The 16,444-nt window shown below is 38.7% G+C and overlaps 1 protein-coding gene across 1 annotated transcript in view; it reads right to left on the reverse strand.

Annotated features, from left to right (window-relative positions):
- Positions 1-16,444, reverse strand: part of BABAM2 (BRISC and BRCA1 A complex member 2) — a 162,330-nt gene that overhangs the window by 21,801 nt on the left and 124,085 nt on the right. The window contains exons 9-10 of the mRNA XM_061367225.1: positions 15,625-15,695; positions 14,017-14,099 (exon numbers count right to left, since the gene is read on the reverse strand). Coding sequence (XP_061223209.1) covers positions 14,017-14,099; positions 15,625-15,695 — 154 coding nt within the window. The remainder of the gene's footprint in view (positions 1-14,016; positions 14,100-15,624; positions 15,696-16,444) is intronic.

A 16,444-nucleotide genomic window follows, 5' to 3' on the forward strand; every position in this document is an offset into this window, starting at 1 on the left:
AAAGAGTAGGAAGCAAGAAAACAGGCTCTCCATTTTAATGTTATAAATATACTTCTGCTGCTCTGAGTGATTAAATTCTGCTCCTCTAGAGCATCTTCTGCCTTAAGTACCAACTCCTTAACAGAAAACTACTCTGCATTCTTGTGTATTCTGTCACTGTGTGAAAGGAATAACAAACCTTAGCCAGACACTTCACTAATAGTTTAGTCCTTACACTTCACATTTTACTTGCGAATTCCTAAGTTCCATTAGCTCTCCCTTGAAAAACCTCTGTATACATAACAGATGCAAGAAGTAGCAGTTTTCTTCCTGTTACCTAAAGCTACAGGTTTGCACTTAGGAGAGAGTATCTAGCACTAGAAACACTGCTTAAATGGATAATCAAGATATTGCTTTCACTACAGAGATGCTTCCATTTGTTAGAAGAAGCCTTTCTTTCATAAAGATATTCTTCCAACCAAGGTACCACCAAAATACAACAGAAAACATTTTCTCCTTCTATTAACCAAAACCTGTCTAGGAATTTTCAGGAATAACTTACAATAGAAACTGTTAAATCAGATAATCAAACAAGGTTTATAATTGTGCATCCCATATCTGGCCAACAGCAGTATCATCCCAAACTGCCCCACTCCCATTTGTCTAACCCAAGTGTTTCCTTAATGCAAGGTGTGAGATGAGTCCAGACCAAGTAAAAAAACCTGTCCCTAATTCTGGAACACAACCACACCTAAAAGACCAGTAAACAGGAAACAGCCTTGAGTTTTAAAGTGTTATACATATCTCAAGGTAGCCAGCTATTATTCCAGCAGTAGGAAGGGAAGGCAAGAACTCACTTCCATCGCAGTGGGTGCCCATCCATTGACACTGTGAGGGCACAGAATGCCTGGATTTGGGGTGCAACATTTTACTGCACATGAAAAAAAGCCAAATACCACTGGTAGTGAACACCAGCAAGGTGATAAAAGGTCACATTCTGCTCACAGTCATGCAGGTTGATGAAGAAAATGCTTGTTTTTACTTGGTAGTATAGGCAATCTGACTCTCAATCTGTGCATTAATATCAAATCAGATCTCCCTTCATGCAACAGATAAGGTGGCAAAGGAAGCATTATTGTAATTACATCCCAGACAACATTTACACTTTGTCATAAAAAAGGTATCACAGTTAAAACCAATGCACTACTTTTGTAAATCAGCACCTGAACGAGGCAAAGTATAAGAGCCTGCTTTTTTTTTACCTAAAAGCAAACAAAAAAAGTGTTCATGTTGAATAAATGTACTATTTCCAAATAACAGCTGACTCATAAAGTACCCTGGTGGTATGTCTGCAGAAAATAAAGCAGATGACTCATGTCTGTAAATTCCTGAAAGCACCAATAGACCCCTTGCTTAGTCATCTTTTGCTTGGATGCTGGGTTCACGAGCTCTGTAAACTATAATGAGGTATCTAGCTTTTAGTAGGACTCTCTCTCCTTTTTTTTCCTCTCTTTAAAACAGTGCAAATTATCTCCCTAAAAATAACTTCATCTACGTAAGTGAGTCACTGCATCTCGCAGGCTTATACAAGTCATGCAGTTAAGCAGTAATATTTGGTTATGAAGGTAAAAATCTTGCTGTCAAACTCAGATTTAAAATGAAAGTTATGTCAGAGGAAGTCCCATTTACCCCTTCTCTCACAGAAATAGAAACATTTCCTTTGGAAAATTTAAACAATTAGCTCATGCAGGAAAGTAAAGGTTTCCAATTTAGTTCCATGCCCAAAGTAGTTTAGTCCTGATGATTTCTTACTTTGGCTTTTCTAAGCATCACACTGTTAACATGAGAGGAGCTCAAAGAAGCAGACTGGAGAAAGAAGCCAATACCATAGTAAAATACTGCTTTCTCTTGTGTTACAATTTACAGATCATTTTTTAAAAGTCAAGTTTTAGAAAGCCATAATGTGGGGAAAATCACATCTTTATGAAAGCTCTACATGAGCAGAACTTGGAGGGCTGCTTTGGGTAATTAAGCATTGAGTAAATTCTTTGGTGATGGAGCCCTAATTTTCCCACACAGTTCATAAGAAAGCAAAAGAAAAAGGACTTGCTTGTTGAGAATGAGTCATGTTGTAAAGAGACTTAATTACAGTTTATAAATAGTTGAAGTTGCTCTCTTTTTGAAACGTAAGAAACTACCGAGAAGTAACACATAAATTTGCTTCTCTTGACTTAGCATTTAATGCATACATATATTCAAAACACAGTTATCTTAAAGCCAAAATCCTGATTCATTAATAACTAAAAATCTGTGCAATGAATCAGTAAGGTTTAATTGTTCATTTTCCTAAAGAACAACCATCTGAGATCTGGAACAGGTCCCCTGTTTGTCAAGCTTATGTCAACAACCACAGAGTTGATTTTGACAGTCTTATTAACTTCAAAACAATATCTTTAGCATCTAGTTTTATAGCTTTTTAAAGAGGGTATGAAATGTGGAAGGGATAAAAGCGAAAACATGCAAAAGCATACACCAGTGCAGCCACAGGGTTTCTGAAGGAAAAACGCTCGGAAGAAAAAGGCAGGGTTACCGCAGTGCTCCCCTCCCTGCTTTTAAGTGCTGGAGAGAAGAGAAGGGAAAACAAACCCATGGCTGAAATGCATGCTGACCGTACAAATATTTCAATGTACTTAGATGGTAATATTGAGAAGATTTTCCATATACTGTTCCCCTGTTCCAGAGAAAAGGTTTATTTATCCTTTGGATGGCACTGGGTAAATCCAGATATTTGCTTTCACAGAAGTCAACATTTACTCACTGACTGTTACGCACCATTTGAATGCTTGGATGATACTATACGGGTTATCTTATTAACCTCCTGAATGCTTGAATCTGCTGCAGTTTACTGCACCTATCATTTGTTATGCCCTCATAAACACTAGCTGATCTGGCTATTTTACTGGTGAGGTTCCTACTTCTACAAGTTTTCATGGCCTGCATAACCTTAATTCAATCTCTGCTTGCTTTACGGAGCAGCCTTCAAACACAAGGTAACACACTCAGTATTCTTTCCAGTTCTGTGCCTAGGATGGACAGAGGTGGCCAAATGAGTCACTGTTCTGGTTTGCCCCACCTGACAGGCTTTACTCTTCTGCATTTATTTAATGCACAACACCAAAGCTTTGCTCTGGTTAAATATGAGATGATTCTAATAATCATAATACATGATGATAAATCAAATATATTAAATAAAAAAATACTGATATAGTTTAAAAATTGTTTCACAACAACTTCATGAGTTGAGAGGCTACCTAGGGATTCCAGATCAGGAGCAACAGAACAAGGAAAGGACAGTCAGCATGTGTACTGATGCCTGTAGAACCCAATTCTTCTGAGATTTAACAGTAGACTATCTTTTATATAGCCAAAACACAACTCCTTCTACTCCTTCCCACTCTTTACATATCATCCAGCTTTGGCCAGCACTGCCCATGCATTCAAGTACTTCTGATGAAGCAAACTAATGGAAACAAAAAACACATATTACAGACTTCAGAACTGTTTCTTATTAGTATATATTCTTCATCTTTTTCCTTGTTCTTTTTTTGGTTCACTGAATCTCACATTCTCTCTGCTTTACTTACAACTGAGCTCACAGTGCTGGGAAAAACAACTTGTGGATTCAAACACACTGCCTCAAACTGAAAAGTTCCTTGAACTCGGAGCTCTCCAGTTTTCCTGATGTGTTCACATGGGTAAGACTCATGTGAATTTACAATGCAACCTGGTGGTAACACAGACAACATATTATATATAATGATCCTGACACATCTATCAAGGTCTGTTTCAAAAAGAAAAATGTTCAGATTTTCTGACATAACTTCTCCTATGGGAAAGCTGTTCCAGACAGCCTGGATGAGGGATGAAAAATCTTCATCTATCCTCAAGGAAAACCAGCAATCTTCAGTTTTTACACAGAAATTCCAGTACAGAAGGCTTTTCAGGAATCATATTGACCACTCTAACTGCTGAGAAGCCTGAACAGATTCAGCCACAAGTATTCTGGGGACTGTAGGGGCTAGTACAAATCTCTGCAGGGTAGGGTTTCAGGCTATTTTGCCTAGTGAATCCTTCCTTGACTCTTATGTGGCTGAAGGCCTTTACCCTACATTCTACTGGCAAAAACTGAAAGGGCGAGTTTGGCTCTAAACACACAGAATTACTAAATGCCACAGCTATCCCGCTTTGGTGCGTGATGATGTAGTCTTGCAAGAATGAGAGAGCAAGATGACAAATAACATATCAATGGCATGACTGTGGGACTTCAGGTTAACAGAGCGTAGTCATAGGAATTCGAATTTGTTCAATATTATTATGGCTAACATCCCTTCTGGAGAAAAACAGGTTCTCTGCAGGAAGATGCTGTTTTGAAATCAACATTTCAAAATTTCAAATCTGAAACGAAAAGCTGTTCATGGAATTTTAGCTGAGGCGCTTTGGGTGTGTTGGTAATCACAGCTGGTTTTGAAATAATGAAGTCTGCCCTTGCTACAGGAAATACCCACCCCATCAGCAAAGTTAACACTTGTCGAGTAAGAGTAAGATGATTTATATACAAAATACTTCCAAATAGAGTAAAGTAGTTCTTCCTTATGTTCAGATAGAACTTCCTGTTTTAATCTTCTCTTTTCTAGGCTGAACAGGGCCAGCTCCCTCAGCCTTTCCTCATATGAGAGATCCTCCAGACCCTTAATCATTCTAGTAGCCCTTCACTGAACTCGATCCAGGAGCTCCGTGTCTCTCTTTACTGGGGAGCCCAGTCCTCCAGATGAGGCCTCACCAGGGCTCAGTAGAGAGGGAGGATCACGTCCCTTGACCTGCTTGGCAATGCTCTTCCTAATGCAGCCCAGGATACCATTGGCCTTATTGGCCACAAGGGCACATTTCTACTGGCTCTTGGACAACTTGAAGTCCATCAATAAGCCCAGGTCCCTCTCTGCAAAGCCCAGTACTATTTCTGAAGAATGGAAACAATAAATTATTCCAACACATCACAGAGAGTAGATTTGCTTACTTGTGGATGTCAATGAGACTACAATAGATTTATGACTTAGTTTTATTTCTTTTAATATAAACTACGTAACCAGTTTTATTTGAAGAGGACTGCATGACTGCTGTATCTACTTTGTGGTTCTTATTCCACTGATAATAGGAACTACAATATAGTCTAGGCACCAATGGCAACCAGATTTATGATTATTATTGTTTTCATTTTCTCTTAACGTAGGCAGGTGATACTGTTGTAAAAATATCCCATGGTCCCAGGTCTTTATCATAACCTGAATTTTTCTTGTTAAGTACCTTAGCTTTCATGCAAAATGGCATTTTAAAAAATGGGCCAAAAAATAGTTTAAATTCCTTACGTTACAGTCATGTGCTGCAGACAGAGTATCTAATTCTTTGCCTAGTCTTGAGGAGGAACTAAAACCAGATCAAATCAAGATATTCTTCCGTTTCCAGCCACGCAGTCAAAAGCCATGAAAAAGTGTTGCAACTTAACTCCAAAACTGCTTTATAATGTCTTCTTGCTTTGGGGTGTCATCACCCATCTCAGCTATGTCATACTTCTTCAGACTTTCACAGAAAGACTTGACTACCTCCTAAAAACACGCCATGGAATCTCTCATTGTACATCGAGCCCAGAGAAAGGCCATAAGGGCCTCCTCACAGCTCCTTTCCTTCTCCGATTTCTGCAACCAGGATTGTTTTTAGTTGAGAGAAAGGCTTTTTATTTTTACCTTACGAGCTACAGCTACTGACATTTATTTTGCTTTATTTTTACTTCACATTCTCAAAGATCTTCATTCCCTCCCCCTTCCGTTTTTATTTCCTTTTATTGTTTCTGCTGTAACAGTTTCTATAGTAACTTCTCTAAGTGCTGATGAGATTGATGCTACTAAAAGCTGTCTCTTATCCATCTCAATTGCTTGAAGCTTATACTTTAAACACAGTTGCAGTTGTTACAGGCATAAAGAGCAAGCTGCGCCTCTTCTTGTCACAGTCTGGTGACCACTGCATGTTACAGGTGGAGAAAAGGCAAAAACTTGTCCTCTGCTTTCTCAACAGAGAGACAGTGCTAAACACTAGGAAGTTTTACATTACTTTCAGCAGCACAGAAAGAATTCTAAAGCATGTTTTTACCCCAAAAGCAGCTGTGAAAAAACTATTAGCTTCTCTCATTAACACTTTATTAAGCATATGAGGCTTGCAAACAAGTTCTTTTTGTGGTTGTAAATGCTGCCTGGGATTTGAATGTAAATTGATTTATTTCACTGTCATCTGTGATCAGTGTGACATTACCCTGCAGGTCAAGAGGACCCTTTGCTGACACACATGCTATTCCGCCCTTTCACGCTCTGCTCCATGCGAGCTTATGGTTTTCAAATCACAACAGAGTGTAATCCTGCCTGACCCAACTAGCCAGCTATGCTGCTCCAGATACTTTTAAAGCTAAATGGAAATCTGTTTACTGCAATATAGGCCCATTGCTTCTTCCCGCTCCTGAACAATACAATTTATCACTTCTGCTCTTGAAGCCACCTTTCAAGACCTAAAGGCTTAGCCTTCTATCACCTTTTCATGACCTAAAGAATTAGCTTGTGGAATGTATTCTTATTAAGCCATTCTTTCTAGGCTACCAGCCATTTTTTGGTGCTCTCTTGTGAATACTCAATTCAAGGGTGAAGAAAGACAAATAGCAGGATCACAGCGTTAAGATCCAGGGAGCAAACTTTGGTCTGTTCAGGGATCTTGCTCCTCCCGTAGAAGAATCCTATGGGATAATGGTCGTGGAGAGAAGGGGGGTGGGTCCATGACCACCTCCTCCAAGCACAAGAATGGTCCATCTTAATGAGCAGAAAGTGAAGCAATAGCAGCAAGAGGTCTACATGGATGAACAAGATGCTTCTGACAAAGAAGAAACCTCAAATATAAAAAGGAGCTCAAATATAAAAAGGAAGCACATGAGATGTGGGCACTCTCTGAGCATGCAGAGACCAGGTTGGGAATGTCAAAGTCCACCTGGAATGAATCTGGCAATGGGCATGAAGGAGAACAAGGTGGGCTGTTACAGGAGCAGCAACAGCAAAAAGGGAGACTAGTGAAAATGAGGGAGTGATGCTGAATGGGGCAGGGGAACTGGTGCCAAAGGGAACAGAAAAGCAGCTTAAGCACCCCCTCCTTCCTTCCATCATTTCAACGTTTTAGTGTCTTTGTGACCGATTCCACCTCTAAACTAAGCTGTATTTCTTATTATTGAAGAATAAATTATATTTACATACTTCATAAAAGGCATGCAGCGCTCACATTTGTCTGCCATTGCTGTGTTATATATGGATCGTTAGAAAAAGTTTACTTTGGTGAAAAGTGATTGTCATTTGGTAGAAAGAAGAGGGAGATAGGGAAAAGAATTCAGAAAATCTCTTGGTGCAGCTCTTATTTCCAGAAATTCCTGTGGTGTTCTGTATCATCCTGTTTCTTTTTTCTGAAGGCAGTGCCCCGTATTGAACCCAGCACTGATCCATGTGAAACCCATGCTCATAATCTCCTTTCCAGGCTGAAAACAAAATATTTGCCTTCTACTTGCTATTGTGGGCAATTTTCAACTTGCCATATCTCACACCTTTAATGTATTTCTCACCTTAGAGAAAAACTATCTGTGAATGCCATGTAAGACAACATCAGAACGTGTAGTCACAAGACACAGAGTAAGAAGAAGTACCACAATCTGCAATCAAGTCCAAACTCTGTCAGTGACATCCTGTGACCCTATTATGTACTCGAGTGGATAAAATAGGACTGTATCGCTTCCCTATCTCAGGCATCTTTTCTGAGAATTTATTAGTTATCTGTCACTTCCTTGGGCACACAGCAGTACTCTAGATATATCTATTAGATAAGGAAAAGCAACAAGTTGGCTTTTCTGAAAAGTGCCATTTTAGAAGAAGTTATCACAAAGCCTTTCAGCCCATTTGTTACAGTGCTCGTGGTTCCTGGAAGAACATCAGTTAATGTCTACAGCTCTGTACTACAGTTTTAAATGAATGGCAAATATATGTGTTTCTCAGAAATTATAAAGTTAAAATCCACAGCAAAGTGACACTTGAAAATAGTCTGCCAGTCCACCCACGTCAGGCCATCATGAAATCCTTGTAAAACCTAATTCCCATCACAACAGTTGTTTCCTGTTTACTGCTGTTCATACCAAGTTTTATGAATTGCCTGGTGTCCATTCTCCCTTTTTGAGCAGAATTATGAATACAAACCCAGAACTAGTTTATACTGAGGGACATGGCTACAAAATGAACATACAGAAACAGAAAAACAGGAATAGAAAACCCCCCTTTTCAGGTCCACTTGCATCCATTATGAATACCTAAATAAGGAAAATCGTACTCAGCTCACGTACAAGTAAATATCCATGATGGATTCAAAGAATATATATTGTCACATATTCTCTTATTGACAAAAATAAAATTATCAGTTTACAATGGAAATTTCAAACAATCTGGTTGGCAGTGTTCCTTAGAAATAAAGGAGAAAATATGCAACAGAGAAAAATGATCAGCAAAAAGCTAATTTATTTTCCAAATGCTGCAGTTCAGTCCTGGGATTAGACCCTGTCTATGCCTGGTTAACTGCTGAACTGTGTGCCTATGACTCAAGCTACTTCTCCACCACACTGCCTGATCCACAGCACTGCAACGTCTGCAGCTTTCATTGACTTCAGTTAAGTGGTACACACCTCCCTACACAGGAAATGTCAGAGAATGCCTTGTTCTGTGGTGATTAAACAATGTACAAGGTGTTGAAGAGACCCCAACTGCTCAGCATATATGCCGCTGCAGGCACAGTGACATGTGCTCAGGAACTTTCAAGATCATAGTCAAAGAAACATATGGTACCGACTAAAACTACTGGGAGAGTCAGAGGAAAAGACCACCTCATGAGAGACACTTACCTGCTTGCTAAACAGTCAAAAAAGAACTCCCAACCATGAGATCCAAATGGTTTTTAACTTCTGCCAGCCAATTTTACATCACTGGGGCTTTATTAATCTCTAGTTACTCATTTAAGAACAAAATGACACCCTTATAATGATCTCTGCAGACTCTCTTGATCAGCATGGTTCTTCTCACACTAGACTTCTGAAACATTTATTTTGTTATGCTTAACATTTCTGCTGAGCTACCCTGCTCTCCTGACACTATCAGACATTGCTCCATTCTCCTATACCTTCTTATGCACCCTGTCATGAGTTCTCTTTTCCCTTCTCCTTCAGAGAGTGATAAATTCCCTTTTCCATTTAAGGAACAATGAAAGAATAATAAAATAGAAGAATAAAGTAAAAGCACTGGGTAAGGAAGCCAAAACACCTCATTAGATAAAAGCTCACCCAAGCAATCTAATATAAATATTCCACTCAACAACTGGCCCTTTTTTAGGGAACGACTTGGGCAGACAGCAGTTTATTTTTCCATACTGTTTGTTGAAGAGACTTCTCTTTCATAATGAGAGTAGCTTCCCTGAAGCAGGGAATGCAGTCTTCGTTTCCTCCAAAGATTTGTTTTTCCCTGGAACTTTAACTGTTAATTGTAACCACTGCAAGACACTGATATTGATGAAAATGAGAAACTCTTGAAGATGAACTTCTTTTCAGCTTCCAAAAGGTTTGCGACTGAGTCTTACATGACTGAAAAATAACATATCTCCAAAGCTACCAACCCCACTCAAATGGTTATCCATACTCCAGTAGCACACAGGAATCACTGAACATATCCAACTGCATTAAATACCATATCAAACCAACAAACACTAGCTACTCCTCATGCTTACACTTAACAAGATCTATAGCTCCTATATAACAGAGGGCTCTATGGCCAAAACTACGGGCAGATAAAAGTTTACTGAAATATTTACAGGAACAACATGAAACAGTCTCATGTTCTAGGTTCCAAATTGCTTGGGTAATAAAAATATTTAAGAAATAATTTGTTTCTCTGACCATGGTATTAGTGAGAGGCACGTGACTTTTCAAATAGGAAACTGCAGAAGCAATCTAAAAAAGAACACTAAATACAGTCTTAGGTGAAGAAAATACTATTGCCTTCGCACGTAAGTACTCCTAATCCCAAATAGCACACACTATACCAGGTGCCTGAAAAATTCACATTTACCTACATTCTAAGGATTACTGTTGCTCTACTGAATTATTGAAACAATACGCAGAGCCTAATGAGATATTTCTGCTTGGAGAGGGAACTGGGGGAGTGAATTACTTCTTCAACCCAATTCTATTTATTTGCAGTGAGCAGGCAAATGTTCCTCTTACTCTGAACACTACTAAGCTGTACTTTCTTTTCATAGCAGTGTAAATTTGTCTTCCCAAATACTAATGCTTTTTCCCCAAATTGTCCTATTTCCCTCCTTCCCCTTCTTCCAAACCCCATCTGACAACCACAGCTACCAAAAATTCTTTGCTTGTGTCTTTATTTTCCAAGCTGCTTTCTGAGGCTGTGGATGGATGTGCTCATCCAGATCCAACAAAGGTTTATGGGAATGAACACCCATTGTTTAGATCAGGCCATCAGTTCAAATGATGTAAGCTGATTGCAGGGGCACAAATTGCTTTGCTGACAAACATGCAGACAGCAGTACCAAACAGGAAAGCATCAGAAGCTGGTACTTATGACTTCCATCAAAATAGCCCTGAGTCCAGAAGCGGGTATCTGCCCAAAGCCTGATACTCATTGGTATAAACTTCTATTACCCAAATAATCCTCCAGGCCCCTTGCTTGCTTTGCTTTCCTGTGTAAAAAACTCCTTGTTGACATATTGCCTATTTCTCATCTATTCTCTGACAAAGGTAGCCACATAACTGCACAGACAGGTAAGAGGGTGAACAAAAGCTATTTCAACTGGCACTTCCATAGACAGAAAGCTCAATAATTAAACTTTAGCTTTTACATGACCAGCACTTTGGACCTTGTGTGGCACCGGCATTACCCAACAAAGAACCTGAAACCCCTTACAGTTCAGTCAAGGTCAGTGGTAGCAAGTGTTCTCACGAGCTTCACCCACGTCTGAGATCCTCCACAAACTTAGGATACAAATGCTGGCAGCTTCCAACATTCTCTATCCCTTGAAATACTGTTTAATGAAACAAAACCTTTTTAGTTCAGCATCTCTCCTTTTCAAGATGTTTTAAGCAAATAACCACTAACGCAAGCAGCATTTCATTTGCTACTGCAACTGGCCCAACTTCTGTCAATGTCCTTTGTGCTGATAACCTAGAAATCTCATCATATAAAAAAAAGTCTTTGAAAAGCCTATACACAGGCTGCTTTGGAGTCCTACTCTTGTATCCATTCCATAAGGCTAATATTGCATAGTTAATGTAACTTGTGTTTACATTTATACATGGTATAAATATACAGAATGTCTGTGGGAACAAGAATATGAATAAAAAAAACTATCTCCAAAAACTAATCATAGGTGATTTATAAATGAGAAACATATCAGCAGCTTATTGAAGTTTACCTACAAAGCTTCGTACTGAGACTTACTCAAAACCAGTATCAATATCAAAAGCAGTAAACCCAATTAATGATTTCCTCTTCTATATGGATGCATGAACTTCTCTGTTTATTTCTTCTGTCATATATTTGAAAGCACCTGATTAATTCTTAAAACTAAACCACTAAAGCAAGAGTTCCTTTGACTGCTCTTTGATCTAACACAACAACTTCAGCAAGTACATTAATCTAATGATTAAGTTTGCAATTAGGTAGCTCTTCTGTTTTTTAACATCGAGCGGGTAGACTTTGCTCTTCATTCTGTAACTACAGCACAAATCAGTTCTTTTTAGCAAGTGAAACTGTTTTGAGGTTATTGGGCTTTTGCAATCAAGAAGTACTTTACTGTTTCTTGTTTCTCAACAGAACTACTCTGAATAATGTCATTTTACTTCTTCCTAGTTTCCAAACAAGTTTGTAACTTTGAATACAGTCACCAAATAAAGTTATTTCTGAAATCCTGAATGCATCTGTTTAAGGAAGCACAACTCCTGTTAGGGTTTACATACCTCACAATCTCAATTAAACCTAAAGTCTTAATCAAAATTCAGATGCCAGTAAAATTTACTATGGTTCCTTTCAGTTGATCTGCCACAGTGCTTGCTGTATACTGACCTATTTATTCTCCTCTGAATACCTTCTTTACATGCTACAGTAAATACAAAGTGGAACAGTTTTCAACTTACAGCTATCTCTCCCAGACATTTTATTAGACACTTGCTAAATATTCACCATAATATACATAGTTATGTCAGTGGTTTAGAGATGAAAGCCTACATTACTTCACTCAGGAAATGAAGTGCAGGTTTCGGTCCTTTCATTGCAATATCCTTCAGTGCATGGAACATAAATGTTTTTGCAGTGAGTTGTTCAACAAGCAAGTGATGCAATGGCTTACATAGCTAAGCCAATGTATGATTTCTAAGGCCACAGGGTTAATACATAGTGATAAAGTATTCAGTTATAATTGTAGCTTTCATGCCACTTAAATTGGATACTCTGAATATTACACAGTTAAAACCTACTCTGTTATTTAACAGAAATTTGAATTTTGATTCCCCTGAAATCTAACTGATTCAACATCTACTCAGTTATATTATCCCATAGCAAAGAATCAAAGCCACAGGAATTTAACACTAATAAAATTAGCTTGTGAGGAGGAAACGTAAGAAATCTTCAAGAAGGTTATACATAAAAAAGCATCATCTTATAGAAGACAGTTACTCAGTGACCAATTCTCACTTGAGCTGAAGAGTAAGTAAAGATGTAATAAGGACAATTTTTCAGGAAGTGTCTGTTTTATTTCTTTTTTTTTTTCCCCACAATGTAAATCATACTAATGTGATGGAAGTTTCTTCATTTTAGGTTTGAGTTTTCTAGACTTCTTATGGTCATCACTGTCTGGAAATCTTAGGTGCTAAAACCAAATGGATCAGTGAGACCATTTTTTATGACCTCCAACACAACACAGGGAAAAGGACTTCTCTGAACAATCACAATCCCCACTTCCTGCTTTAAAAACTCTGGGACAAACTTCTATGATGTCATTAAGACATCATAGTTTACCACATCATATCCCCAGTCAAAATTACATACTCTGAAATATTCCAGTGCTAGAGTGTTAAACAAGCACTAATGTTGCAGCTACCCTGACTGCACTGTAATTATTTTAAACAGAGATGAGAAGTGCAATAATCAGAAATAAAGTGTAGAATGACTGAATGTCCCCACACCAAAATCTCTTTGATAGCTGTGAATTTCACCTTGCCATAGGAAAAATAATAACTGCTATTTAAGGCAACATGTCCAAGGCAGCAACAAAACCACATGTACTAATTTTTACATGAATTAATTCTTACATATTTATTTCATTAAGAATGTCTTTTTAAAGTAATACCATCTTGATTTAAAAACTTCAAATTACAGGAAATCTAGCCACATACTGTGGGAAACTGCTAGACAGTTTTGCCTACACAGTTCCAGTCGAGGAATAACTTTTGGTTCGTAACAACAGTTGAGTGTTATTTCTCATTTAATAGATTTTTCCTTACACTAAAGTGTCTTTACTACCACTATCAATGCATTAATGCTTGACAATTACAGGAGATTTTAGGCATGTACAACTGTGAACTTAGTCTTGAGCCAAATTACCAGAAAACCTTCCCATAATGCTTCTGGCATTCTGCAAAGCAGGCAGCACGCTATTGATGTGGATCCCCTCTCCTTCTCCAAATACAGTCAGGATTTTGTGTTTTCAAAGTGTCATGGTCACATCAAAAATACATCCAGCAATGCACAAATACAGCTAAAACTTTTAAACTGTTTCCTGGAATTGTATTTTTTGTTTATGAGCTTGTATCTTCACAACGATAGACATTTATGCCTGAGGCAAAGTGTTACTCACTGTGAACAAGAAAGCAAAAGTCTTTCCACATCAGCAGCAGGGTAAGTTTTGTGAAGCCTTCTGCATCATATTCCACCACACCACTACCAACGAAAAAAAAATCCAGACAAAAATATGAATACGATTTTTATCTACCATTCATTCTAATACTGGATGATAAATCTGTAAAATCTGTATTTGCAGGGACTGATTTGTTTCTATGCTTGTTTCAGAAACTGCCAGGATTTTGTTTATTTATTAACTGATAATTTGCTAGCTGAATGAAAATTAGATTACATTTTTCATCGTAATAATCTTACTTATTGTGTTATTGGAGCTTCTTACCCAAAGAAAGGTCATATTCAGTTTATATAAACACACTTTAGAATGAAAGGAGAGCCGCTAACACATCTGCAATACTAAACTGATAGAAACTACATCCATGTATGTTACTCAGATTAAGATAACTCAGTAACTCTGTAGTAGGTGACAGGAACATTGAAAACATGCAGGCTGGGAAGAGTTTAGATTTGAAAATTCAAATGGATAAATACAAAAAAAGCAAAGCACAAGATCATATGAACAATTAAATATAGAAGACTTGCTCAGCAGATGGAATAAATGTTTCAACCGCCCAGAGTCAGTATTCTCTAACAGCCTCCAGCAGTATTAGGACTCATGAACCACTTTATGAGTGAAATAAATTCATAGGCATACCTGGACCACTTCTATACTGTAGTTTTCACAGAAGAAAAGGAAGTGTCTTGTTTTCATAAGGACTGAGCTTGCATCAACTCATATATCATGCCTATTCATATGTCCAGTTCAAGTCATTTTTACCTATCTATAGCTGTACAAAATTTGGGTGCATACTAGAAGCCACTTGTCTTCCTACCTTCACTTGAGAGACCTGAGAGTTGAAGGGCTCCCGAATACTCATGTCATTTGGCATCACCACTTGGAAGCAGAACCCCCCTCCTCACAATGAAATGAAGTACTGCTGGTCAGGCAGTCTCTTGGATAGGCTCCTGGACTCTCGCTTGAGTCAGGATTTCAGCGGGAAACCAAAGTGCCTACCCTTCATGGTGCCAAGGTGCGCTTGGTTAGTTGACCTGTGAAGCTAATATGTTGTCATGCCAGGCCCTTTGAGCAGCGGGAATTCAGCATGACCTGACAGCCCTTTCTCTCTTGAAACAAGATCCTGCCCGGCAGTGGAAGCAGCTGGTCTCCCAGTCCTGCTTTCCTGCCAAGCAGTGGTTTCTGGCTTCTGCAAGGCTTGTAACTGTACCCACTTCCCCATCCTCCCGCCTCAGTCACTGCCTATTACTGTAAGACCCCTCCAGTCATTTATTCAGAAATGAGCATATTTCTTTTGCACAAGGAGAAAACCCCGACTGTCCTTTTCCCATCACCAGCTATTTCTAGGAAAATCAGATCGGCAACTGGCACAGAAGTAACGCTGAACTTCATCCCAGCACTGCCACAGAGGGACAATCTACACCCACCATTCTGTGAAAAATGGCCAGACTCCATCTAATCCAATGGACAGCAGTCACACAACCAAAGATCACGTGCAGAAAACAACTTTCCCCCACGCTACAGAAAATAATGCATCAAAAGAAAACTTACGTTCCAAAGTGACTCAGGAAAGCTGCAATATACTCTCTTCTCTTATGGTATCCCTGAATAACATATTGTACCTTAAGAAAGAAAGAGACAAACAAATCCAGAGCTATAAAAAGATAAAAAAGGCAATGGTCCCAATTTGTCATATATTCCTTGTAAAGGAAAATTTATGTCTGTCATGGTGGCAGCTCTGAATCCTACAGTTAGCTTGCATGATTTCCCTAAAGAATCCTAAAATGCCTTTAAAACAAACACTGGATCTTGCACACAGAAAATCTCTTCTTGCACAAAGAAATCTCTTCACTCACTTCTGAGTGAAACTTAGCATTTCACAGCGTACTGAAGCACTGTTTAACGGCACAAGATGAAGAGCAAAGAAAAGCAACGCGTGGCCTTGCCTTGCTGAAGTTTGAGCAGGAAGCCGCGATAGGCAAATCATAATTACCTGAACTGACAGTTGGTTCAGTGTCAAAATAACATTCTGCTTATAAAAGAAAAGAAAAGTATTTCACAACTGATCTTGGGTGTTTTCTGGAGACTGCACCTCCAACAAAATCTTCTTAACACTAAGCTCTCTCAGTGGTTTCATGCTGACTCAGGGAGCCACCTACTCAACTGCGAGCATCAATTTCTGAGGCATTCTGGGTTTTGAAAGGCTTCCATCCTGGCAAAACCCAACAATGCTAAACTTGGAAGACTTCAGGCAAAATTCTCCTCGCACCATGTATGTTTTCTTATTGATTTGAATGGGATTACTTAGCAGAACAGCATGAACAGGGTCTGACCCGTAACAGAAACAATGCACGTGTTGTTAGGCTGCAAG

The sequence above is a fragment of the Neopsephotus bourkii genome, unplaced genomic scaffold (genome assembly GCF_033783945.1).
Source record: "Neopsephotus bourkii isolate Nb327-2 ecotype Australia unplaced genomic scaffold, CSIRO-AGI_Nbou_v1 NB_1373, whole genome shotgun sequence".
Lineage (NCBI taxonomy): Eukaryota > Metazoa > Chordata > Aves > Psittaciformes > Psittacidae > Neopsephotus > Neopsephotus bourkii.